This window comes from Elaeis guineensis, chromosome 13 (assembly GCF_000442705.2).
Source record: "Elaeis guineensis isolate ETL-2024a chromosome 13, EG11, whole genome shotgun sequence".
In the NCBI taxonomy this organism is placed as follows: Eukaryota; Viridiplantae; Streptophyta; class Magnoliopsida; order Arecales; family Arecaceae; genus Elaeis; species Elaeis guineensis.
In genome coordinates this window covers 74,759,846-74,785,140 of record NC_026005.2, presented here as the reverse complement: position 1 = coordinate 74,785,140, position 25,295 = coordinate 74,759,846, and the positions used below count along the sequence as shown (strand labels likewise).

At 35.5% G+C, this 25,295-nt stretch overlaps 1 protein-coding gene across 4 annotated transcripts; it reads right to left on the bottom strand.

The window, feature by feature from the left end:
* Nucleotides 1-168: 168 nt before the first annotated feature.
* Nucleotides 169-25,022, bottom strand: LOC105055941 (uncharacterized). Of its 4 annotated transcripts, none has more exons than XM_010937979.4 (16): nucleotides 24,885-25,022; nucleotides 24,377-24,621; nucleotides 23,912-24,143; nucleotides 21,097-21,176; nucleotides 19,421-19,459; nucleotides 16,928-16,946; nucleotides 12,687-12,743; nucleotides 11,590-11,717; nucleotides 11,450-11,518; nucleotides 9,395-9,480; nucleotides 5,543-5,652; nucleotides 4,404-4,454; nucleotides 2,348-2,406; nucleotides 2,109-2,153; nucleotides 783-857; nucleotides 169-683 (listed from the first exon to the last, which is right to left on the bottom strand). In XM_010937979.4, exons 2-16 carry the CDS (start codon nucleotides 24,536-24,538, stop codon nucleotides 492-494), a joined length of 1,404 nt encoding a protein of 467 aa, XP_010936281.2. In that variant the 5' UTR covers nucleotides 24,539-24,621; nucleotides 24,885-25,022; the 3' UTR covers nucleotides 169-491. The 4 variants fall into 4 exon arrangements, with proteins under 4 accessions (XP_010936281.2, XP_010936280.2, XP_010936279.2 ...); XM_010937978.4 differs by having other exon boundaries at nucleotides 24,740-25,015; XM_010937977.4 differs by having other exon boundaries at nucleotides 24,821-25,015.
* Nucleotides 25,023-25,295: the final 273 nt, after the last annotated feature.

Below are 25,295 nucleotides of genomic sequence, written 5' to 3'. Positions count from 1 at the left end.
GCCCCCACCCTTCAATATCCTCACTTTCAAACTTCGGCAATTGGTTCTCTCATGAGGGCTGGCAAATTAGTCAAGATGTCCCATATCCACTGGGGGGTACAAACCTCCAACATACAGCATAGGCTTTTAATTTAATATGTATCACCGCTCAATATTCAAATAGAAATCTGACAGAAAGAGGCTATTAGGGTGCAATCTTTATCGCTTGGTGACCTAGCACCAATCCTGCCCTTCAATGGTCTTTCAGGATGGGATCCTTGGAAGAAGAAAAATATTCTTCCAATACATCAAAAAAAAAAACAAAAAACAAAAACAATAGCAATAGCAATGGACTCGAGCAAAAGAGAATGAGGTTATACCTCACTGTGTAGGAAAAACAGTGGGACCTTCGGCAAGCTGGATATTATCACATCTGAGCACTACTGTCTGTTTGATTTACAACAGCAGCAATATCACAGAAGTGGCACTATATCTCGAACAATAAATGATATTCACTTAAATAGCTCTTTCTTGGCCAGGATAATCTCTCGGGGACTCCAGATATTCTCGATGACCAGCACAAAGTAATCATGTTCTAAGTTTGTTCCACAAATAAGATGCTCTTCTGATGATAGGATCGCGGAGAAGCCTTCTGCATATGCTCCCAAAGCTCTCAAGAGGGTTATCAATTTTTCTCCATTGTCCTGTATATAGATAAAAGAGGTACATGGTTGAGAAATGGGCACACCAAACTACTTCTAAGAAATTCAGTATGTCAAGCTAATTTGGAAAATAACACAAACCTGCGGTTTCTGAAACACGAAGTCACATGTTTCAAATGGAACCATGTATGATGGAAGATCAGAACGCAAAGTTGCCTTGGTAGGAAAAAGAATCTAGTAAGACCTCTTTGTATAAGCTAGAATGATTATCACAAAATGCTGAATTATGGCTACTGAAGTGTTGAACTAATGGGAGACCCAAATATGAGAACTCTGATGTACATATACAAATTAACAACTCACATATGAAGAAATAACAGTTCAATAAAGGCAGAAGAGATATCGACCGTGTGCAGCAGATTGAGAACCAAGTTCTCAGTTTGACTAGTTCTCAGTTAGGTTTTATAATAACTAAAGATTCTACATGATACCCCTTGTCGCACATGCTCATGCATGCACATGCACACACACACAGAGAGAACAAGAGAGAGAAGAGAGAGAGAGAGAGAGACTCCTGCACGACATATATTGCAGAAACTTGTAACTCACTATTTTACAGCAAGCATTATGATAGTTAAGTCCAGATAAAATGCACTAATAGCCTTCAACAAGTCTTCACCAAAGCCTCTTATCAGAAAACTAATCTACAAAAATATAATTTGGATGCACACCAGAAAATGCACATTTGCTGAATTATTATCTAAAATGAAAAAGAGAACCATCTACACATTTACTCTTCAGAAGATTCAAGTATAGCACATTTTCAAAAGTCATCCATGTAAAGTAGCACTATGTTCCGATGTACTTGCTTTTACCAACTTTACCAAGTACTAGATGGTTATAACTTTTCATTTTCATCTAATGCATTGACATTGATCTGCTAAATGTGGAAGCCAGTATTGCTCATCAAATAGCAATTTCTGAGGTACTACAGGATGGTCAATGAGCTTCCAGCAATGACATTTCTTTCTGGTATTGTAAAATGAACCCTCCAGATAGTATTATATTAAAATAAAACTACATTGGCGGTTCAGTCCTCATTAGACTCAAGATTATACACCAAAAAGGGTTTTACAGCTTTGCTGCAAATGCAGTAAATCTAATGCTTGGTAAAGGATCATTAACAAGTCCACCACACACACGAATCAATCCATTTCTCATCAAATGTTTTATGATAGAAATTCACTGGCTATAACAGCCTTTTACTGCTACACAGAACCATGATCAACTTTACTAGAATATAGATTTTACTAAGTGAATCATGTATCAACAACCAAAGTAACAAGCTCCAAAAATATTCTGTGTTGTGGAGAAGACCCGTAATTGATGGGAAAAGGAAAAGGTTAAGTACATGATCATGCTTTACAAGCTTAATATGTAGAAGACAGAAAAAGACAAGAATATTACCAAGTTCTTGCAAAGCAGAGCCTGATCAGCATTTGATATCAATGCCTGCAGGACCAGTTTTAGAAGCGCATCAGCGCAATGGACACACAAGGATTTATAACTTATGTAGCAATAGGAAGGCCAATAGAATTAATATTAGAAAAAGAGGAAAATTAAAAAAACAAACATAAATTATTATAAATAGACATCTAAGCAAACTACTAAACATACTAAAGAAAATTGTTACATATTGACTGCACCTTTTTAACACGTTCCTCCTCAACTTGATCAACACATTGCAACAAATTCTCCAAGGAACCTAGGTGAACATGCAACATAATACCATGTGCATTAGCATGATCTTGATATGAACAAGATTTCTAAAATCGAAGATTCAACTTACATAATAATTATGACAACCAATTCTGAGTAAAAAGAAAACTAACACTGAAGACAAAAAGCAAATGTAGACACAGAACGACTAGATAACATTGACGCGAAAAGATGAAAAATAAACAAAATAAAGAAAAGTAAATTAGCATCCAAGATTTTCTGATAAAAGATATGGTTTACTATGGAGAACAGCTCTAATTAGAGAAGGCTACATAGAACTGAGCATATTCATGTATTTGACTGTTGAGTTGAGGTCAGTCCTCCATTTCCTTGCAAAGGCAACTTTAAACAAGAGAGGGGCCTAAGACAAAAACTATAAGGCCAATTAGAGGGTGAAATACCTACTCTTTTAGTTGCAGCTTGAGACCACAAAACAAAGACCCAGATTCTCCCAGGTTTAAGAGTGGAGACAGAGAAATGACAATGTTTGACAATGAGAAATATGTTCATCTTTGATGCACAAATTATAAGCTGAAATCCAGTATCGAAGCATAGTCCCTGAAGAATGTAGAGATGAGTCCAAGAAATATGTGAAAAGAAGTCTTTGACTTCAAAAGCATTTTGTTATGTTATGCCTGTAGAAAGATATCCTACAAGCATTTACAGCAAGCTGCAACAAAAGAAGTTGGACCTTCCATAATTTCAGAGACAAGGGCCAGAACATATCACTAGTCCCATGTTCAACTAAGCCAATTGTACCTGGCTATTGATCATGCACCACATGAACCAATTGATTTTTCAGCTACAAAAGTTGGAGCCTAACACATACCACAAATAATTGCCAGATGAATTGTACCTGCTCGTCTTCAAGATAGATGGCCTGTATCTTCACTATCAATAAAGCATCTATCTAGCATTGCTCCAAAACAAGATTTCATTATGCTTTGAAAAAACATTCTGTTATAACTCATTTTGGGGATAACACGAGATGTTTATGTTGGAAGGTGCATAAGCTTTGAAAATGTGGGGAACTTGCTAAGGTATTGCTGAAATGTAATAATCAGCATAGGCATGACCTTACAGTGAATTCAAGGACATTTTTCTTGAATAATGTGAATGATGCAAGAACATATCAACTACTCAGCAGTCGAGCACACACAACAGCATTTTTGACATGCTTGTTGATCTATTAATGAAGCCAACCTAGCTCAACTTATTAACCTACTCAGCCCACATACAACTCAAACCAATATCTACCTCTTTAAATTATACAGCTTCCTGTGCAAATTTGCTCTATATTGTTGTAAGGATAATATCATTAAGATTTGCAAAATCAAACATCTCATGCAAATGCCCAACACCAATACTGGTTACAATAAATTATGGGGAGAATACTCTAAGCACTTCAATTGTCATGTAGTGCAAGCCAATATTTTTAAACCATTAATAATCTGTATAATGGGGGAATTTTTTGAACGTATGAGTATGACAATGCTAGTTTCTTACATATCTAGAGGCAAATGATCTATGTAAGCCTTCCATTTTTTTTTTTGGACAATTAGCAATAGATGGTTAATCCACAATTTACTAGAATTATCCATCCAAGTTGCCTACCAAACTTTAGCCATCAATGAGAAAGGGAAAAATGTATGTTGATGATCGAAAACCTCCATTTACTGAATTATGAATCTTTTGATAGTCATGGTGCATGTGCCAAAAGATACATATGTCAAGATAGCAGAACAAAAATCATGGTCAAAATCTGAAATGCTTGAGTACCAATATTTCAGGATATATAAATGCTGTCTGTAATATACCAGGTACTCAAATTTTATCAAACAATGATAATTCATAGCCATCAATAAGCAGGGTATATCTGCACCACTGTCTATCTCCACCAGACAAGCGGTGCTTATCATTTTTCATATATAACATACAATCCAATATGTTTTGGGGAAGAAAGGTCGAAAGAAATAAACATACCAAACCTAGTGATAAGCTTTAAAGCATTTACATCTCCTATGCCTTCAACTCCTGCATTAAATGAAGAGCAATCAAAAAATAGCACTTAATATGCAGTATAACTTTCACTGATAGGCAATTCAAAATGCCCATTAACTAAATAAAGACTATAAATATAACAATTTTGTGGCATTCAAGGATTGAAGTTGTAATTTTTATGTAAAGACTTAACATAACTATGATGCAAGTACTTCGATCAAATGTATTTCCCTGTGACTTCCTGATCTAACCTTTTAGGAAGAGAAAACAGTAAGGTTTGATAAGAAAATTTATGACATATTCCAAGGAATAATTTACTGTGGGAGTTCATCTTACAAATTCATTATAGTGTGATTTCTATGACCACATTGTTCTTTGTAATATAGTATAGCTTAGAGGATCAATGTAGGTTTAACAGCTACCCATGTAAATTTGCTCAATCCTTCCATAATCTCCTCCACCTAGATTCGTGCTCCTTGCAGACACTTTTCTTAATGAGACAAGGTTTTGGTGATAACGATAATGAGAATTTTATAAATATGGAAATCAAATAATGCAACAAAAATAAGTGCAAAGTTTGGCTACAAACATATACCGGTCATTTCAATGCCAAGACTGTACATAAGAATCAGAAGATACTACGAAAACATGATATTCTGCAATTTTGCATGACCTTTTTGAGGTTACAAGTTGTAATTTTACAGTATTACATTTTTGTTGTGCAACAAGAATTCATAAGATGAACATTGTGGAATTGGAAATTTCTAGTTTTAATTGATTTGTCAAGTTCATATCTTTTCCCCCTCATTTACCTTAAAATTTCCACCCTCAAACTGTCCTTCCAACAATCAAATAGTTCCTGAAAAATCTTAATTCCCAAAATCTAAAACTTTTGAATCAAGGAAAAGGATTGAATCTCAAGTTTGAAATTTAGGCACCTTTAACCACAGGTTTAATGCCACAGTCAGGACTCTTTTTCCAATAACATGCAGGACAATTAATTATATTTAAGATATGCTGTTAACTTTCCCATGCAAAAATCATGTTTTAGTCCTCAAAATAAAGTAATACAACAATTAACAAGTTGCACAAGGTACTAGAAAATAAGATATCACTATTACCTGGAATATTGTCAGATTTGTCACCAGCAAGTGCAACAACATCAACAAACTGAGAAGGTTTTAACGCTCCATATCTTTTGGCAAAGTCTTCCAATCCAAAAGAAACCATCCTATACACAAAACCCATCTATATCAATAGATTGAATCATTGAAACCTTTTGGATCAGAATAACAAAAACTAGCAGTTCATACATTATCTTACACCAAAATCAAAAAATTTATCTGCATAACAAAAAAGAATCAATGTTCGTCGTAATTCAATTTCCATCAGACAACGTAAGATACAAAAAAGGGGTTAATTATGTCTGATGAAAGAAACGCTTATTCACCACTTCTCATCCAACTGTGAAAATCTGAGAAGGAACTCTGGCTACCATATTACAACAATTCAAAAGATTATAATTGTCGTTTTCACCTGTTGTTGGTTAAAAAGTAGGAATTGTTACAGCATGCATGCTTGGACAAATGTTACCAATCAAAACCATAACGGTTGCCAAATGTCTCTCTATGGAGACAGGTGTCCATCAAAGGACAGATGCAAGCATGACTGGTTTGGTTGTAGGGCCAGGCAAGAGCTTTATTTGGAAAAAGGTCCAAATCTTGCGACTATACCTGATCCAGCGAAATGGTTCAAAGAGAACAAGGCCTGATGTTGACTTCATTCCAGTTAAGTTGGTCCAGTGTTCTGTTCAATTGGCAGATTCTGCCACATTTTTTAAATAGGTTCTTTCGGCTGATCTGGATGAGGTCAAATCCAATTCTGTGGCCTGCATCCAAAAAATACAGGGACAGGCCTCACATTTGGACTGACCAAAGAGCCTATGTCTGAAAGAATAGTGTTCTACAAGCCAATCGCATGGAGATGCGATGGGACATTTCTTTATTATCTTCCTGCTCATTTGCATGACATTAGTTATTTTATCTATTTGAGGTATTATGTTTTATCATTTGCTGTATCATTTTTATATGATTATGATAAACCCCATAGATTAGGATAATGATTTTAGGACCATAATGAGATCATGTCAGTGAGACCTAAAATCTTGATAGCTCCAATCTAAAATATTCTCAGTCGTTGGATCATCGAGTCGGGGATCGATGACTCCGGTAAGACTGGTACATCCTATGTATACTCGATGGAGAGGATGGTTGATCTCACAACTACTTATGTGGTGACACTAATACAAGAATATAGGTGCTCATTAGAGAATGAGTTCACTGAACAGACCCGCAAAAGAACATCTGATGGAGCCTTACAGCATGTCAACAGATAGTTCTTCAGTGGGAGTGGTGCATGTGATCCTTTGATCTGAGATCACCATAGTACCTTATGTGCATGGATCCTTACTTTGATTTATTCCCTAGCACACCACTTTAAGTTGTGTGTGGGATATTATGGATATGATAAAGTGTGCATGGAGGCTGTGAGTAGTCGACAAAGAATCGATCACTCCTTGTAGGAGGAGAGAACATCCTATGTGATCTCATAGGATGGTGACTCTGAGAGTCTCTGGTCAGAACAGGGATGAATAGTAGAAATGATTTTTACTGATTCATCAATCGAGTCATCATCATCAGATCGAGATACATATGATTAGGTATTTGGGTTTGATATATTTTCATACCCATAGTCTTTTTGGGATGTTATGTGATTGAAGGATTGAATTGCACGGTAACTCGCTACGGAAGGATAATTTTGATATTTTTATCAAATTTTGAATATTCTGTGTAGTCACGACACATTGCCAGACATCAATCTTGACTTGTGAACTCGACAAAATTAAAAGAGTTTAATTCTAAAATCAATTAGGAAGAGTTCAAGTTGATTGGGACTCTTGAGCTAACCTAATCCAATTAGATTAGAATTTCATCAAGAGTTTGGATCCACTGCTGGCTAGATTTGGAATCCAATAGATCATACACAATAGGGATTGTGTTGGTCCAATCCATTTGAATTTATTGTAAATTCAATGGGTTAATTGAATTGCTAGCACATGAATTAACCTAAGTTCCCAATTGGGTTCAGTGCAAAGGTGTTTGTGCTAACCTAGTCTTGTTGCCTTGACCCAATGTGATTGGGTTTGAACCATTTAATTTATTAAATGGTTTTATCTGATTTTGTGAAAGTGTTCCACGTGGAACCAACCTCCTCCATGCCAAAAATCACACGCCAAAGAATATTGGAGGCGTCACATTTATTTTGGAATTTAAGGAGAAAAGTCCTCCTTTACTTATCTTAAAACTCTTACATGTTCCACTCGTTCCTTAAATTTATGCGCCATCTGATGGTGCCTTGGGATGTGGGACGTGGAAAAGGTTGTGGAGTCCTTCTCTTGGAAGGAACTCCACACCAAAATTAATTTGGGATGCCCTATTATTTGGCAATTGAATTAGAAGAGTCCAATTCATTTAAAACTCTTCATTCTTCCTTTTATTCTCCACGCGTTTATTAATTCACCGTGTCATGAAATGGCTCTTAGGATTATAGGCGCAGAAGAGAAAGAAAAGTCCTTCTCTGGCAAGGAGTTTGAACGCCACAAAATAAATGAAAGTCATTTATTTTGTGCGTTGAATGTGGAAGAGTTCACCTTGTCATGGACTCTTTAATTCCATGCGTTATCCCTTTCCACACGCCATATTTTGACGTTCAGATTTTTTCTGGTAGAGGAGTCCTGCAGATGAAACACTTCCTATTCCACACCATATTCATTGGGTTTACATGTTAAAAATTTATATTTGCGTGTAAGAAAGATGGGAAGCCAAGAGTTGGCGTCCCTTGGTGTCTTGTGTGGCGCCTCTTCATCCCTTATTTAAGGGGCGCCCCATATGGCATAAAATCTATCCAAAATCTGTTTTGAACGTGGGATTAGATGAGGAAGTGATGGTAAAAATCTGAAGTGAAAATAGAAAGGGAAAGGGAAGAAAAAAAATAGAAAAGAAGAGAGGAAGAAAAAACAAAAGTATGAGATACTTGTCCTAAAATCAGATTGTTCATGTGTTGAACATAAAATCTGATTAGAGTGTGGTGTGATACTTTGGGAAAGGGTTCCTAGAGCGATCCTAATGGAGGTCATGAAGGCATACAAGCAATGGTCCAACGAGTTCTTGCGAAAGACGATCGGTAGCGCACTTGCGAAGAAAGCTACAGCACCATGACGAATTGGGAAGGACCCTGATCAATCCTGTGTGGATAACCGTTGGAGGGCTTCTGCTTTGGAGTCTTGTGGAGATATCAAAATCACCAGTTCGTGGTCTTCACGATGGTATATGACTTCTGGTCTTCTCCTCATATAATTGATTTAGTGGTTTGATTGTAATCGTCAAGGGGTTCCTAGGATTTTTGAGTTCCGATAGTTGTGTTTAAATGTTAAACCTTGTTTTCATTATTGAATGCATATTAAAATTTTTTGAAATCTATATTCCACTGCGTCACCGGAACCCGACAAAGTCTAGGTTCAAGTCATATCACTGAGTAATTCCACTAATTCCATGAAAACAAATATGTTGCTAGAGTATCTCAGCATGCAAGTATTTTCCTATAAAGTTATCTACACAGAGAACCCCAATTTTTAACTCAATCATACGACAATGAAGGAAATTTCATGGGTCTATAAGATGAACACAGGAAACATATTGAATTAGGATCCGAATGGGGTGACTTACATGATGAGATGCTCTTCTAACGAGATATGAAATAGTCACATGCTAATGGGACTCTAAGAAAACTTAATGCACAATGTTTGTATGCAAAGGAGGGGCATAGCAAAAATGATACAATAATATGTACTTGTGCTCAAGAATAAAAGTTACATACAGAATTCCATGACAGATTCAAATGGTAGCCATACTAACCCAGACCCACGTGGTGCAATTCGTAGTAGACGTAATGAAGGTGATAAGATTTGAAAGAAATCTTTGTCTGGAGAGACAATCCGTACCTGTGAAAAAGATATAAAGAAAGTGAAAACATAAGGTAACACCCAAATGCAGGGAAGCAAGACTGTCAAGCGCACACGACACAATGGGACACACACGGGCGCAAGAAAACATGTGCAAAATGCATCCAGGAACATGTATAGGTACACAAGCACGCAGACAAATGTTTTCACTGATAGTAAACTGGCCTACCACCATGCTCAGATGGTAAGTTTTCCTTTCAAGGTACTTGCCTGGATAATGATGTAATATGAGCCATCAACAAGCACCATTTGCTGATTTTGTTGATTCCTCCGCAAATAAATCTTATTAAGGGCTACATCTGTATAACTGGAATCTCTAAGTTTTTGCTCAAACCTTCCACCTAAGCTCTGTTTGCTTCTCCACTCCTCTGTTGTAATTTTCCCTACATGTTCCAGGATCTTGTTTCACAAGCTATCAAATTTCTCTAAGTCATCCTAGATTGGTGCATATGCAACTCCTATGTGCAAATCACCTAAAACAACATGTGATCAACTTTTACACTTGTTGCAAGTCTCTTTCAAATCCATTCATCTCCATCACCTGGACTTCGTACCCGCTGTCACATTCTTTAATGTTCTTAGGACTACAGTTGCTCTTGCTCAAATATACATGCCAACCACAATTAGTGGGTTGATAAAACTTCAACTTTATGGTAACTTGGAGAGCAAGTATGAAAGAGAAAATGCATATGTCATCAGGAAAGGAGCCTAAATATATTTATACAAAAATATCGTCACTACAGTGGTGAGCAAACCACAAAATGAAGGACCACTTAAATTCAACATTAATATAATAGTTAAAGATCCACTTTATAATTTTTATACATTACATCCAATACTTTAGAACCCTCTAAAAAGTTTTGCATTTGGAGGGAGATATACGATCGATCATTTTCATATCAGGAATATAAATATAGGCAGCAAGTAGAATAAGAGATAAGCTAAAATATATTTAAGAGATGCCTCAATCTTCTGTTTCTAATTGTAAATTCTCTTTTTGTTGGTCGAAGTTACCATGAGACTTGGCACTACAGCATTGATGAGGAAACCCCACAATGTCTGACAATTCGGCCATCAGAAACTTGATTTGGGACACTTTTATGTAATTCTGATGTTTGACAAAAAAATTTACCAATAACATCAAAATGTATAGATTACTAAAATTGGTTGTCTGGTTAACTGCATCTTCTTTCAAAAACATGCATTTCAAGCTGCATTACACACTAAAAGAGAGGAACAAAATATAATGCTACGTCAGATGTGCCTGGCTCTTCTAATTAATACAGGTAAGATTAATAAAATTTAGAATTGAAATGCCATTAATTGCACTAGTTTGCAAAGAACACCCCCCCCCCCCAACAAACAAAAAAAAATTGCGCCAAGTGCCAAAACTTTTGGATGAGGGACAGGAAGATGCAAGAAAGTAGAAATATAGAACATTTTGCCAGGTATTAAAATAATATAAGCAGAAGCATAAAATACAATAACTGGTTCATCAAACTTTGATATGCACAATATGATATTCTAGTCTAAACACTCAAGAACCGACAAGTAATATAAAATTTGTGAATAGAACTTGTCGTTCTCAAGAAATGCTAAATCTAGAATGCCCATAATATGATGATCAATCATATTGACTGCTTAAATTTCTGGAATGCGTTGGTATTTTATATTCAAGTTTCCAAGTGCCCAAGGTAGATCCTGGAAGCATCAACCAGCCTTACTCAACTGGTTGACATAGGAGACGTCCAGGGTTCGAACACTCATGGTGGTGTCACCTTGTATTTCTCGAAGAAAAAAAGGGGAAAGAAATAAATAAAAAAGTTCAATCCTGAAAGCTCGTACAGTATAGGATTACTATAGTGTTTAACAAATAGGGAAAGAAAAAAATCGAAGTTCTACTTTTCCTATATTAGTGAAAACGAACATGACAATCTAGGAAAATAACCTTGTACCCTGCAGAAATGCTGTTTACAGCCAAAGTTCCAACTACATCATCAGCTTCAACGCCTGGAACCTGCATCAATGCCTGAGATATGAAAATTGTTGCAACATTTTATGCAAAACCAATACATCCACATTATTTACCTCAATCACTTTAATGGACATAGCCTTGATGGATGCTTTCAGATATTGAAGACCCTGAACAACAGTATCAGGTGTGGGAATGCGATTGCTTTTGTAAGAGGGGTATAACATGTGACGGAAAGTCAAGCCTTCAGGCGAAAAAACAATATGGTTAGAAGATGCAGAACTATAATATAGCTCATGTAAGTCTAATCGCATTAGGATAAGTGACATCAATCACAGATTATTACTTAGAGAAGAACTGGTGCATTAATACATGTCCAAGAACTATCAACAAGAAACATGATTATACAAGGAAATTTAATGCATAATTGATGAAATGTATTCATAGAATTAGCACCAAGGATGGTTAGATTAACCATTACCTTTCACAGTTACTGCCACCAATTTTTAGACAATTGTAAGTGCAGAAACATTTCCTAAACTATGACTAGATAGGTTATAAGGAAATATAATCTGTAATAGAAGAACCCAAAATTTACATATTATGTGCTAAGTTTCGTTCTCGAATGCTCTACATTCTACAGAATATAGCAATCTACTAAGTTCATAAACATTTTGAACAAAACAATTTTAACAAAACCACAAACTTAAATTTTAACCAATTTATTCTCCTTGTAAAAAAGGTTAATTTTTGGATACACACACACACACACACATATATATATATAAAGCATGAGCAGCTAGAACAACAGAAACAAGGAGTAGAAAAAACATTACACAATCTTGCAAGCTTGTGTCATACCACCATCATAGAGAATAAACTAGATGACTGGGACATAGCTACAAACTTAGACAATTTGATCGCCACATTTAGGCTTTTCAAGCCAAGTGGACTTGTTTTCAGCTGCTATCACATATTAACATTGGTCCAAACCATTCTACTGAATTATGGAAAGCTATGTTACCCAGACCCTTCGGTTTAACTTATACGTATCAGCAACCAACACTTGAACACAGACATTGGTATGACACTTGCACCTGGCTCCATAAGAAGAATTTCTTAGATGTTGAAAGGACCAAACACTCAGACAAGCACCCACAGCCGACGCACAAACCCAAGTCCATAGAACATAAATGGAAAGGATAACTCTTACCTTTTGCCATGTAAGATTCTTTGGATGGCATGGTAGTAGTGTGACCAAATGGAACTCCTGAAAAGAAAGTTTGACCACTCATATGTCACTTAATTTGGAACTTTTGTGAATTAAACTACCCAACACCTCAAATAACTCGGACAATAGGAAGGAAGACTCGATAATATCGCAGTTTCATAAGTAAATCTCACAAATAACATGCTGCAAATTATTCAATCAGACTATACAGACATAGTTTTCTTTTTCCCCATTTGTTTAAAATAATGCTGATCGAGAAATAATGGTAGACACCTACATATTCACACTGAAATGTAAATTAAACTTAATAAATCAAGGTAAGAAGAGGACTTCATGATTAGGCGTGTACACAGTCTGGTTTGGTCTGGTTTCGAAATATTCTTAAACCAAATCAAAATTATAGTTTGCCAATTTTATAAACCAAAACAAACCATTTTGTCACTCAAACCAAACCAGACCAGACTGGTGAATTATGGTTTGGTCTGGTTTGATTAATGATGTGATATATTGCAATATGGAAGACGGAAATCTTGAGAAAAAATATTCTAGCCAAATAAAGAATGAAATTATCAGGTAGCTTTCAGACCAATGTATAACTCTGGTTTCTGGAACCATTAAAGTGAACATTACGCCTTTAGGTCTCATTATTGTTATATAAGTATATTCACCAATTACGTGGCATTATTTGAAATCTGCAAATGCACAACCAAACAAAAAATGCTTATAAGTTACAGAGAATTCAGATTATACAATGCTCCAAAGTGCAGAGTAAATTTACTATTACTAAAAAAAAAGCATTAAAATTCTTAAAATCAAGAGACTAAAAGTTTAACATTCAGTTCTTTAATCCTCCAACTAGAAATTAGAAGTGCTGCACTATAAAAACTGTTTGTAATGAAGGAGAAATGATTTTGTAATGAAGGAGAAGTAGGGCTCCTTGATTTTAGACTTCAGTAAAGGAAAGGAAAAAGCTTAGGGGATAGAGATAATGAAGTGGACGGCTAAGGATTAAAGAGCCAACCAAAAGCTAAGCTCTATTCTAGGATTTATGGGTTAGTGTGCGTGTGTGTGCATGTGTGTGCGTGTGTGTACATACATATTCCGATTTATGGTTTGGTTTGATTTAATATTTTTGCAAAACCAAACCAGACCATTAAATCATTTTATATGAAAATCATAAACCAAACAAGATCATTTTAGTTTTCAGACCAGACCATACCAATAATAATGGTTTGGTCTGGTTTGGTTTAATGATTTAAACCATTTAGTGAACATCCCTATTCATGACATATCCATGAGTTGCAATTTAAGGTAGCACACTTTTTCAATATTCTTATAAATTTCAAAATCAAAAAAGACCATCGTGTAGAAAAAGAACCTAGTCCAATGCTACAGATCCATCCTCCAGGATGGTCTGCCAAAAGTCTGACAATTGTATATACAGTTTGCATGATCTTCTGGCTTCTCACACTTTTATGTTGCAATGGCAATGTACAAGTGAAGATTTAAATATAGATTGCAAACTGATAAGACAAATCACCATGCAGATAAAATATGGAAGATCTATGATCACAAATGACAGTTCACTCCATCTCAACGATATTTTTTTCCCTTATAGATCAATTGTTATCAGACATTTTCAGTATCATAAATCAAAATTGTCAATCCACAAAACCTTCTACTGATTAACATGGAATCGCTGGAGATCATTACTTAGAACTGAGAAGACTAGATGGAAATATGGACTTCACAACTTCTAGAAATACAGATTCAGACATAGTAGAACAAAAGATCCGCGACTTCAAGCATCTGACTCAGTATATGTGTATATACATATCATAAGCGATTCAGACTTTTGAAAGAGGAAAAAGAAGTGAACTTGCAAACAAGACAAATCTTCATCGACATCAGTGACCAACCATACTACTGGTCATTAGATGCTGCATGCGAACTATCGATGCAGTAATATTCTAGTCATTTAAGAATTAAGATAGCAAAATGGTCGAACAAGGGAGCAGTTAATGTCAGAAGATTGGTTGTACTGCCACATGGCGAACCATGAGAAAACTAAAAGGCATCACCAGTAAGCAAGCATTGTGGAAATGTAAATCAAGCCTCCAATGACGAGTATCCAGAAATTTCATGGAGTTTCAAAGATCCACATCTAAAGTAAGATGATCCACATCTCAAGTAAGACATTCTGTGTTTATACATGGGTCAATTTTATACCAAGTTATCATAAGTAGATCATATAATTCTTAATATTGTGTGCAATTTTGTCAGAGAAGATTATGTTGGCGGTTAAATCCTGATTTGGAAGCAAGGCAAAATGATTCTCTCCCATGTTCTTACTTATGAAATACTTAAGCAGTTTAGAACAGATGTATGGATAATTTACTTACAAGAATGCTACAAGCTTTTATAAATTTCTATTTCTAAAACATGGACAGTTTCTATTCTAGTAAAAATATGCAAGTCCACAAGAACTTCAATTTTCCACTTTATATTCAAATCCTTCTTCATGACCTAGGAAAAAGTGATCGCCAAATTAGAGTATCAATTCCATGTCTGTACGGCACTCCTGTTCTCTCCACTTCCTTGGATTGTAAACAATATGACTGCAATATTCCTTCAATCCACTCTATCACTACCAATACACATTGTTTCACCTACTTTATAAGTCCAGACAAAATAAGACAATCAGAAGTTGCATGCTTATCGACAGAAGAAAGAAAAATCACATAGCAGTGCTTGTGGGACCACATTGATATAGTGTAATGGTGAAAGTTCAGCATCTGGTTATGCACCTATTTATGGTTCTCCATTGTTGAACTTGAAATTTGAAAAGGTAGAATAGGGTAATACCACGTGCTTTTCTGACAATATATATGCATATTCATATCCAATAAATTAGTGAATCAGGTCTTACGAAGTGAACTTGCAAACAAGACAAATCTTCATCAGACATCAGTGACCAACCATACTACTGGTCATCAGATGCTGCATGCAAAGCTATCAATGCAGTAATATTCTAGTCATTTAAGAATTAAGATAGCAAAATGTCGAACAAGGGAGCAATTAATGTCAGAAGATTGGTTGTACTGCCACATGGCAAACCATGAGGAAACTAAAATGGCATCATCAGTAAGCAAGCATTGTGGAAATGTAAATCAAGCCTCCAATGATGAGTATCCAGAAATTTCATGGAGTTCCAAAGATCCACATCTCAAGTAAGATGATCCACATCTCAAGTAAGACATTCTGTGTTTATGCATGGGTCAATTATATACCAAGTTATCTAAGTAGATCATATAATTCTTAATATTGTGTGCAATTTTGTCAGAGAAGATTATGTTGGCGGTTAAATCCTGATTTGGAAGCAAGGCAAAATGATTCTCTCCCATGTTCTTACTTATGAAATACTTAAGCAGTTTAGAACAGATGTATGGATAATTTACTTACAAGAATGTTACAAGCTTTTAGAAATTTCTATTTATAAAACATGGACAGTTTCTATTCTAATAAAAATATGCAAGTCCACAAGAACTTCAATTTTCCACTATATATTCAAATCCTTCTTCGTGACCTAGGAAAAAGTGATCGCCAAATTAGAGTATCAATTCCATGTCTGTACGGCACTCCTGTTCCCTCCACTTCCTTGGATTGTAAACAATATAACTGCAATATTCCTTCAATCTACTCTATCACTACCAATACACATTGTTTCACCTACTTTATAAGTCCAGACAAAATAAGACAATCAAAAGTTGCATGCTTATCGACAGAAGAAAGAAAAATCACATAGCAGTGCTTGTGGGACCACATTGATATAGTGTAATGGTGAAAGTTCAACATCTGGTTATGCACCTATTTATGGTTCTCCATTGTTGAACTTGAAATTTGAAAAGGCAGAATAGGGTAATACCACATACTTTTCTGACAATATATATACATATTCATATCCAATAAATTAGTGAATCAGGTCTTACCCAGATAAATTTCTCTAACTGAATACAAATAAAGATGCAGGACCATATACATATAAAAATAAGAGGAAGCTGTGCATGCTTTGCTTGGTAAAATGAGGCAGCAAATGTAAGGTATAAGTACAGTACCACATTTTCAAAAGAAGATTTCTTCTAGATGTGATAACATAACTATTATAACAGGATCGAAGAGAACATAAGAGTGAATGAAGACATTCACTGACATATACATCTCACCATCATGGTCAAATATCACCTGCATCAAAGAGAGCTCTATCAATTCCTTTCCTTGAAATATAAGCAAAGCAAGTACAGTATTAAAAAAAAAAATAAAAAGGTTAAGGCATTAATCTAAAGCAAATGTTATATAAAACATATATTAAAATCAGAATTAGATTCATAGGGAACATGATATTAAACAAAGGTGAACACAAAGCAGTAGCCTATAAGGAATAAGTGCAGTACGTGGAATTGCTAAGGCAAGAAAACAAATATGAAACCAAATCATTCAACACAAACAAAATTAAATAAGTGATGATTTTTTTTCACCCTTTCAACATGATATTCTATGGTCAGAAGTTAAATTTTATAGCCGTCAAACAAAATTCTTGCAAATCATCCATTCGAACAGTATTTTTTTCCAGACAAAACTGCTGGTCTGAGGCCATGGTAGTGAACTTTATCATAATTCATAAAGATAGGCAATTGCTAAAAGTCGTAATTGGAACTACAAGATAATTATTGATTTTATGTTTTGCTTATAGCTGGAATATTTCTGTAAGCACTACAACATAAATAGAACTGGTCGCAATTATTTACACCTCCTAGCTGCTTGGTTTTCATAACTACAATATGCCCAAGACCAGCATACATCCCCACCTACAAAACTTTAGCTTTATTTATGCACCATCAGCTTCCTGCCTCATCTCAGTTGCTCCTTTCCATGTCATATTCATCAAATCAGCAACATCACCCATTGGTTTATAATTGCATTTAATCCACACGCTTGAGCTATATATTTATTCTGTTGCTTGAATAAATCTCCATGGTCTTGTCACTCTTCTGAAGATTCACTCTCTTCACCTTCATTTTGCCCCTAAATGGCACATGGAGGCAAAAGGACCCCCCACTAAACAGCTTTTTGGTGCTACAGTACCTAGGGGTGGCAATCGGGTCCGGTCAGATCATAAACAGGTCAGGTCAATGCGAATCGGATCAGAAAATCGTCAATCCAAATCCGACCTGTTTATATAATATACAGGTCAAAAATTCAAACCTGAATCCGACCTGTTTATTAAACAGATAACCCGATCCAATCCGTTTAACCCGTTTATTAAATAGATCAAATTAGGTTAAACGGATTAAACAGGTTAAACGAGTTAAACAGGTTAAAGAAGTTGGGTTAAATAGGTCAGAAACAGGTTAAACGGGTCTTAAATGAGTTAAACAGATTAAACAAATCGGGTTAAATGGGTCAGAAATAGATTAAACAGGTTAATTGAGTTATCTGACTCAACCCGACCTGAATATTAAACAGATTAAACGGGTTAAACGGATCAGATATCTAAAATCCAAATCCGATCCAATTATTAAACGGATTAAACAGGTCGGCCCATTTACGACCCAAACCGGTTTAGCCTAAATCCAAACATGTTTATGGTGGATCGAACACAGGTCGGGTTGGCGGGTCAGGTCATATTTTGCCAGCCCTAACAGTACCCTATTTCAGAACATTGAAAGGGATGCCAGAGTCACCACCTCATTTTCTTGCAGGTGGTGCAGGTTTGCATAATGCCTTACATGCAAGGAATTTGAATTATTAAAATAGAAATGAGAAAGATACAAGAAAATAGCCTTTGCAAAGAGTCTATTTAGTCTGTCCAGCCCTACCACTGTTCATCTTGTAACTTGCATGTTTATGTGAACACTTAATTATGTTCATTGTGGTTTCATGCTGTAAGGAAAGCACTTCATTAGAACTTTGCTTTTTCATAATTTAGTAGAGTCATGATCTTCTTTGGTCAAAAAGGATAAGACATGCATACATGAAGGATGGCAGCATTTGCATATTTTATTAATAGTTAAGTGTACGATCCTACTCTAAATAGGTGCTGCAGTTGAGTATTTACTTAATTTGCTAAATTGTCAAGGGAATATTTATAATTTGACTCATCCATCAAGAAAATACAAAAAGTCGCTCTAGACTTCAAGATAAGATTACCTTATATCATGGAAAAAGAAAGAAAAACGAAAATATATAATAACCTTTTCTCATGGCATGAATATTTCTTTTTGTTAAATCATATGTATCATAAGACTACAGACCACATAGAGCTGAAATAATTTCTTTTGAAAACGAAATTTGCAGACATTGCACCATCCTAATTCTTTAGCTCTCATGTTAGTCTATCACAAGTAGGATTGACGCAGTGCGGTAAAGCCAGCATTTGAATTAAAGTTATCATCGACGACCACAAGCAGTACAAGTTACCAGAAAGAAAGAAAGCAAGGGAAAAAGGACTATAAGCAAAAACAAGAATCAACAAATTCAGAAGGAAAATTCTATTAAAAATGTCCTCATAAATATGCTGTGGAAGAACAAAGTGAAAATCTAGAACAAAACCACGCACTTGAAGGACAATGCAAGAAAAGCATATTTACTCAGATTCTGTAATGAAGCATAAAATTATAAAAAAGACTAAGCTAACTTTACAAGGATCAATAACATACTGCAACATGAGAGGGCATGAATTCCAACACGTCAAATAGCTGCAAGAAAATAGGTGCCAGTCAATAATCAATAAACCAATACGAAAAAGAATTATAAGCTGATATGATACCATCCATGCTAATACAGAAGAAATTTTTAAATAAGGGTGAAAACCAAGAACGTTAACATACCTTTGTTGCCTTGAGTAAATGCAGTTGTATAAGAATTGACAAAAGACAATTAAGAAACAACCTCCAGTACGTACTTATCCATACACAACTTAATTGCTTGATGAATTCTTGTTTACATGAAAGCATGCAAAACAAATGAAAAACTAGGTAACCTGGCTAGGATAAATCAAAACCCTTTCCTTCCCTATCACTGGGCTGGGGAAGTGCCAAATGCTGGCAGGGCTTGGGCCTTGTCTTTTCAGGCCCAGAGTAGTTCTGGCTAGTTGCTGCTTCCAGAAACAGGCCGCAGACAACCTTTGGATGACCTAGGCAGCCCTACTTAATACCCAGTTGTCATTCAGTTTTCTTTGAACTTTTAAGAGAGAAAAGCCAGTGTCTTTGCATGATTTGATACTAATGATGGTTGCATGCTAAAATAACCTCTCAACATTATGTATAAAGGAAAACATGTCACATGGTGAAAAACTAAAAAGTAATTATTTGCATGGAAGTAACTAAAATTCATGAAGGGGGGAACTGCTACTGAGCATTGAGCAGTCAGTTATTAACCAAAGTTACAGGAACAGATCTATTAATTATTAGCAATGACTGATGAGCATGGCCAAAGAGTAGCATTTACTGATAGAAGATTGTAGCAATAGTTTCTGAGATTGTACACTATACCACAGGTAGCCATAATTTCTACTTGTCATTAAGAGAATACTAGAATGTGGCATGTGCAATGCACATGTTTTTTCTTAATTAAAAAATAAAATTTACATAATAAATAATAAGTGCTAGAAGAAGGATCGAAATCCTTGATCTTATGGTTAACAGCCATATGGAAGGAGAACATTCAGACAGAACATGGGATAGGTAAAGGCAAGGTGAGGAAACACGAGGAATGGAAAAAGTGGGGCTGGAAAATACAGGCAGTCAGACATGCCTCATCCACGGACACATTAGAGGAGTTGGCATTATATAGTGGAATAGATGTATCAGATCTCCTTTATATAGCTGGGATTTGGGCACAAAGATTGAAGTCTTTAGATAATTTACTTGTGCAGTTCATGAATTGGTCGTATGATACAAGGACATTAAAATTCTTAGGATGATATTAGATTTAAATCCTTTTAATATAAGTATGATTATCATTTCATTATCCCAGGATTTGAGTTTGCCATCAAATGAAGATAACAAGACCCAGCAAAATAACTTGCAACTTCCTGCTACTTATGAACAAGGACTTGAACTCCAGCAACTTGACTGTGCTCAACAAGAACTTGTTATGTTGTGGAGTTCTTGAAGTTGTTCAACATAACAAGACACAGATTTCAACTGCACTTACGCATTTCATAAGAATATTGTTAATTGAAACAGAAAATAAGGAAAAGTAAGCATAGTAGGTTATAATATCTTTTGAAAAACAAACACAAATTAAGATTATGTTTGCTCCAAAAAAATGAGCTCAGCTTTCAAGGAATCAAGATAAACTGTCCAGATAATAAAGAAATAGTATAGCTTACAAGGGATAGAGCTGTAAATATGGTTAAAACCCAGTCTCCATTGCCATCAGCATGCTCCAAAAGACCATGTTGCAGCTTTGCTAGAACCATGCAAATGGTGAAACTATTAATGGGAAATCACAGATGAGGATACAGAATAATTCAACAGATAGTTTTAGAAAAGCAAATAGTCAAGCAAAAGCTGGTAATATATTTTAGAATCCCTTCATAAAATAAATGAGCAAGAGGAACATGGACGAGTTTGCCATATTACCACCATTTAGGAAGGGAACAAAATGACATGCAGGAGGTAAAATACATCACATAACCTTTTTCCTAATTATATTGCACTGGCACCAAAAGACCCAATTTTTGTAACAGTTAATTAAAAAAAAAATCTTTGTAGCTCCAAGCAGTAAGACTAAATTATCTACGTTAAAAGAATCCTGATTAATCCAATCACCCAAGCTATGACCTAACCATCCAAGAAAGCTGTGGTCATGTACAGCACAAGCACTTCAGTGACCAATTTTCTTCATGAGACAACTATGAACAAGGATAACATCATTAAAGGCCTGCCTATCGATTCATAATTTCATCCTTCAAAAAATTTTTAATCCCATCAAACAGGCTTTATACCAGCCATAGATTCTGTGACCACAAATTCAGTAACAGTGATAATCTAGAAATAAGGACAATATTTTGGTAAGCAGAAGCCAAAAACAGGTTATAACCCATAGTTTCAACCCAACCTGAACATAAACATGTCCTTATGTCTCCTAGATGGCAAGAGGTTTTTTTATTTTATTTATTAATTTACCAAATTAAACTGATGACATGTAAACTATTGCATACATTTACATCATTTCAGCAAAAAAAAATGTATTACAAGCAATATGCCAATATGCATGTATTCAAAAAATTCTAGAAAGTTGAGGTTGTCAAAAAATAAAATAAAAAATATATGACTTTTTAAAATAACTTTCAAAAGAAAGATAATATTTTAACAGTTAAAAAGGAGGATAGAACATGCAACATTTAGACACTGCAATAAAAGAAAGTAGCTGTAATTTTTCAAAGAGCACATACTTTTAATAGGCCTATGTCTCAATATCTACTAATATGTTGGTCATGATTCTTTCATTATTTTAAAAGTTGCCCTACCTATAGTGTTGTGACTGACCATAGATGTGCCCATACCAAACTAGTATAGTAGAGAATGCTCAGCGCATCGAACAGAAACTACTTTGCAAAGATCATTTTTATGCACAAGGTCCCCTCTAACAGTTCTTAGATATTTTTGATAGAGAAACCTTTGTCATATGAATGTGCAATTGTATATAATGGTGCATTTACAGCATTATTCTGTATTTGAGTGTTTATGACTCTTATGACTGTGGACAAGCATACCATAACCATAACAATCCTGCTTTAGCCAACTACCTGGTGTTGGCTTCAGGTGTCCTCATTCATCAAACACTCCTATTTTGGGCCACACCAAAAGTGCATCAATGGGCTATTGAACCCACAAAAGAGAATCCTTGGATTTCCTTGATTCCTTTCTCCTTCGCTTGCATGGTGGTAGAACATCCAGGGTTAAATAAGGTGTGTTCCAACTTGACCAGACAGCAATATTCTCCAAGCAGTTGATTTTGATGCCAATCCAAACACTTACATCACCACTCCAATGTTGATATTAATGATTCTATGATCAGGTTATATTTGCTAAAGTAATTATGGTCTTGGTCCTCCATGATGGCTTCATCAATATCTTTAGACACTGATTTACGAACAAACAGATGAGATCCAAGGTCTCCTAAAGCTTGTTAAGAAAACTGATAACAAGCCACTACCTTTTTCTTTGGATCCTTCTTTGTCAAATGTCACTAATAATTGCTGCTTGTAGGAGAACCTTTCCCTAGAACTTATTCACAACTATTAGAATTATTCAATTATTTGAAGCATATCTTAATAATTCATGTCAGAATAAGCGCCTAATATCAGTCCTGCTTCATCTTCCCCATAACAGAAACACTTGAAATTTGAATCAAAATTTAACAATATAGTTTAAGTTTAGACTGCACAATGGTAATAGTGAAATAAAGGGAATATAAGCAGTTATTTTACTCGTATGGTAAAGGAATAAACATGAAAAGTGAACATATAAGAGATTGTAAGAATGTATTTAACAACAAATCGTGCAGTGCCTATATGAGGATTGGGGTTTTTATAATAAATTACATTTAGGATAGCAATACGAGAAAATGGAAAGTTAATAAAAGAAATGGTCATAGTATTTATTTTGGGCCCTTATTTAAGTTAAAAAAAACATGATCTTAGACTAAGAAACAAATGGTGGGAATAGCAATGAAAAGCTTTTTGTAAGCATTTCAGCAAAGATTAAGGAGAATACACAGAATCATAATTAGAAAATCTCTACTGCATAGTTCTAAATCATGTGATGCTTGTAATCAAATGCAAAAATTTATAATGAAATTCCTGTGAATTGCTGGGCATATGAAACCTAGAGTTTCAATCATGACCTTAAACAATCAAGAGTAACATGACCATTCAAGATGTCTCTCTACAGCTCAAGTTTCTGTCACAGTCCTGTGACATGACTAAAGATTGTGTTTGTTAGAAGCATATGCAGATAAATGACCACCCCATCAAGACAAAAACTGTATAAAGCAAAAACCACAGCTTTATAGAGTAAAACATGCATATCTATGTCAAGTGAATGAAAAAGAAACAACAATGGCATCAGGCAGATATATGCATTTGTAACAAAGAATTAAGCAGAAAGAGTAACTAACAGCAAAGTTCAGTAGTATACCAAGAAGTTTGTAGTAAGATCTGTACATAATTGCAGTTCCATCAACAAGCATCACTCGATTATTCGAAAGATCCTCACTGGCATCACCTTTGCTAATTTTTGATGAATCAGTTAGTATGTGATTTGTGGTTCTCAAATCCTGAGAAGAAACGCATGGATCACTTTGCAAGTGCCTTGCTTGGGCAGCAATTAGTGGCTCCAATTTTGGAAAAGTAGGCAGCTTGGAATAACCCTGGTAAATGAGCATCTAGTTAAAAACTTCAACCAGACAGAGGATTTTATGTCAAGGATGCTTTTAAATTTTCTTTGTTGGACGTATTCTGGCAATCTGATGAAAAAGTCAGGGATAAGAAGAAGACCATAAAATGGCTATGCAAAATGAGGATGAAACCAAAATATAGAAGTTAATGGCACAATCTCATAAGACTCAACTAAATTAAAATAAAAATAGAATTATATCAGGACCTTTTTGGACAAGGTAATTGAACCATAACGGAAATGCACAGGCAACCGGCCACGTAGCATCTTGCTTCCAACCATTGGCCTCGCCCAAAGCCACCCTCCTATCCCATCAATATTTCTCCAAAACGAGTAGATGTGATTGTAAGACAGCCGCCAGCAGGCCATAGCAAGATCATTTCAGTTCAAACTTGCCACTTTTTATGGCGAAGATTGCACCACGTCGGGAACAATAGAAGACGGCACTTCCCCTGCAAAATTTTAGACCATTGAAGAAACCATATGACTCGAACGGCAGATAATTCTACGTTTCAATCGCTGATTTTTTTTTTTTTTCTTTTGAGGGGGGGAGGGGGGTGGGGGCAGTACTTAGAAGTGCAGATAACTAGGGTTTATGCAGATGATGAGTGAAAACTGTTTTCCCCTCTAAAGAAATGATGTGGAGATTACTTGAGTTGGAGAGAGGGATGGAAGAAGAGAATCCGGATGAAGGGTGGGGGTCAGGAGCCGCGACCTGTTCGTGGATTTTCCCCTGCGGGCGAGCACAGTGAAGCGCGCGCTTTATTTTCTCGCTCCTACCTTACCAAGTATTCTAGAATGAGACCGTCTGTGTTCTCTTTCGCGACCTGTGAGTTGCGACCACGAAAAACGAGTGCGCGAGCTCAATAAGACGTTGGGCTACTTTTATTTCCCTTCTTTTCACGCCGATCCAGCGTGAGTACACTAAAAAGATTCAAAAATAAAATATTTTAAAATAAACATGAGTAAATTTGATCTTGATACCAGATTCAGTCACTAATATGTTTAACTATATAGAAAATAATCTAATTAGTAATACTATTTATCTTTCAAAAGATATACTGAATAGAAACCGCAGTGAAGTCACGAAAGCAGATCCAAATGCCCTGAATGAGCGAGTGCATCT

What these genes read in the sequence shown, in the direction of transcription:
- LOC105055941 (XM_010937979.4), bottom strand. Translation starts at nt 24,538, where the DNA reads ATGGCCTGCTGGCGGCTGTCTTACAATCACATCTACTCGTTTTGGAGA. An exon ending in ATTGCACCACGTGGGTCTGG is followed by an intron (nt 5,653 to 9,394) that starts GTTAGTATGGCT and finishes TTTTGTGTATAG; the next exon opens with GATGGTTTCTTTTGGATTGG. An exon ending in AGGAGGAACGTGTTAAAAAG is followed by an intron (nt 2,154 to 2,347) that starts GTGCAGTCAATA and finishes CTGGTCCTGCAG; the next exon opens with GCATTGATATCAAATGCTGA.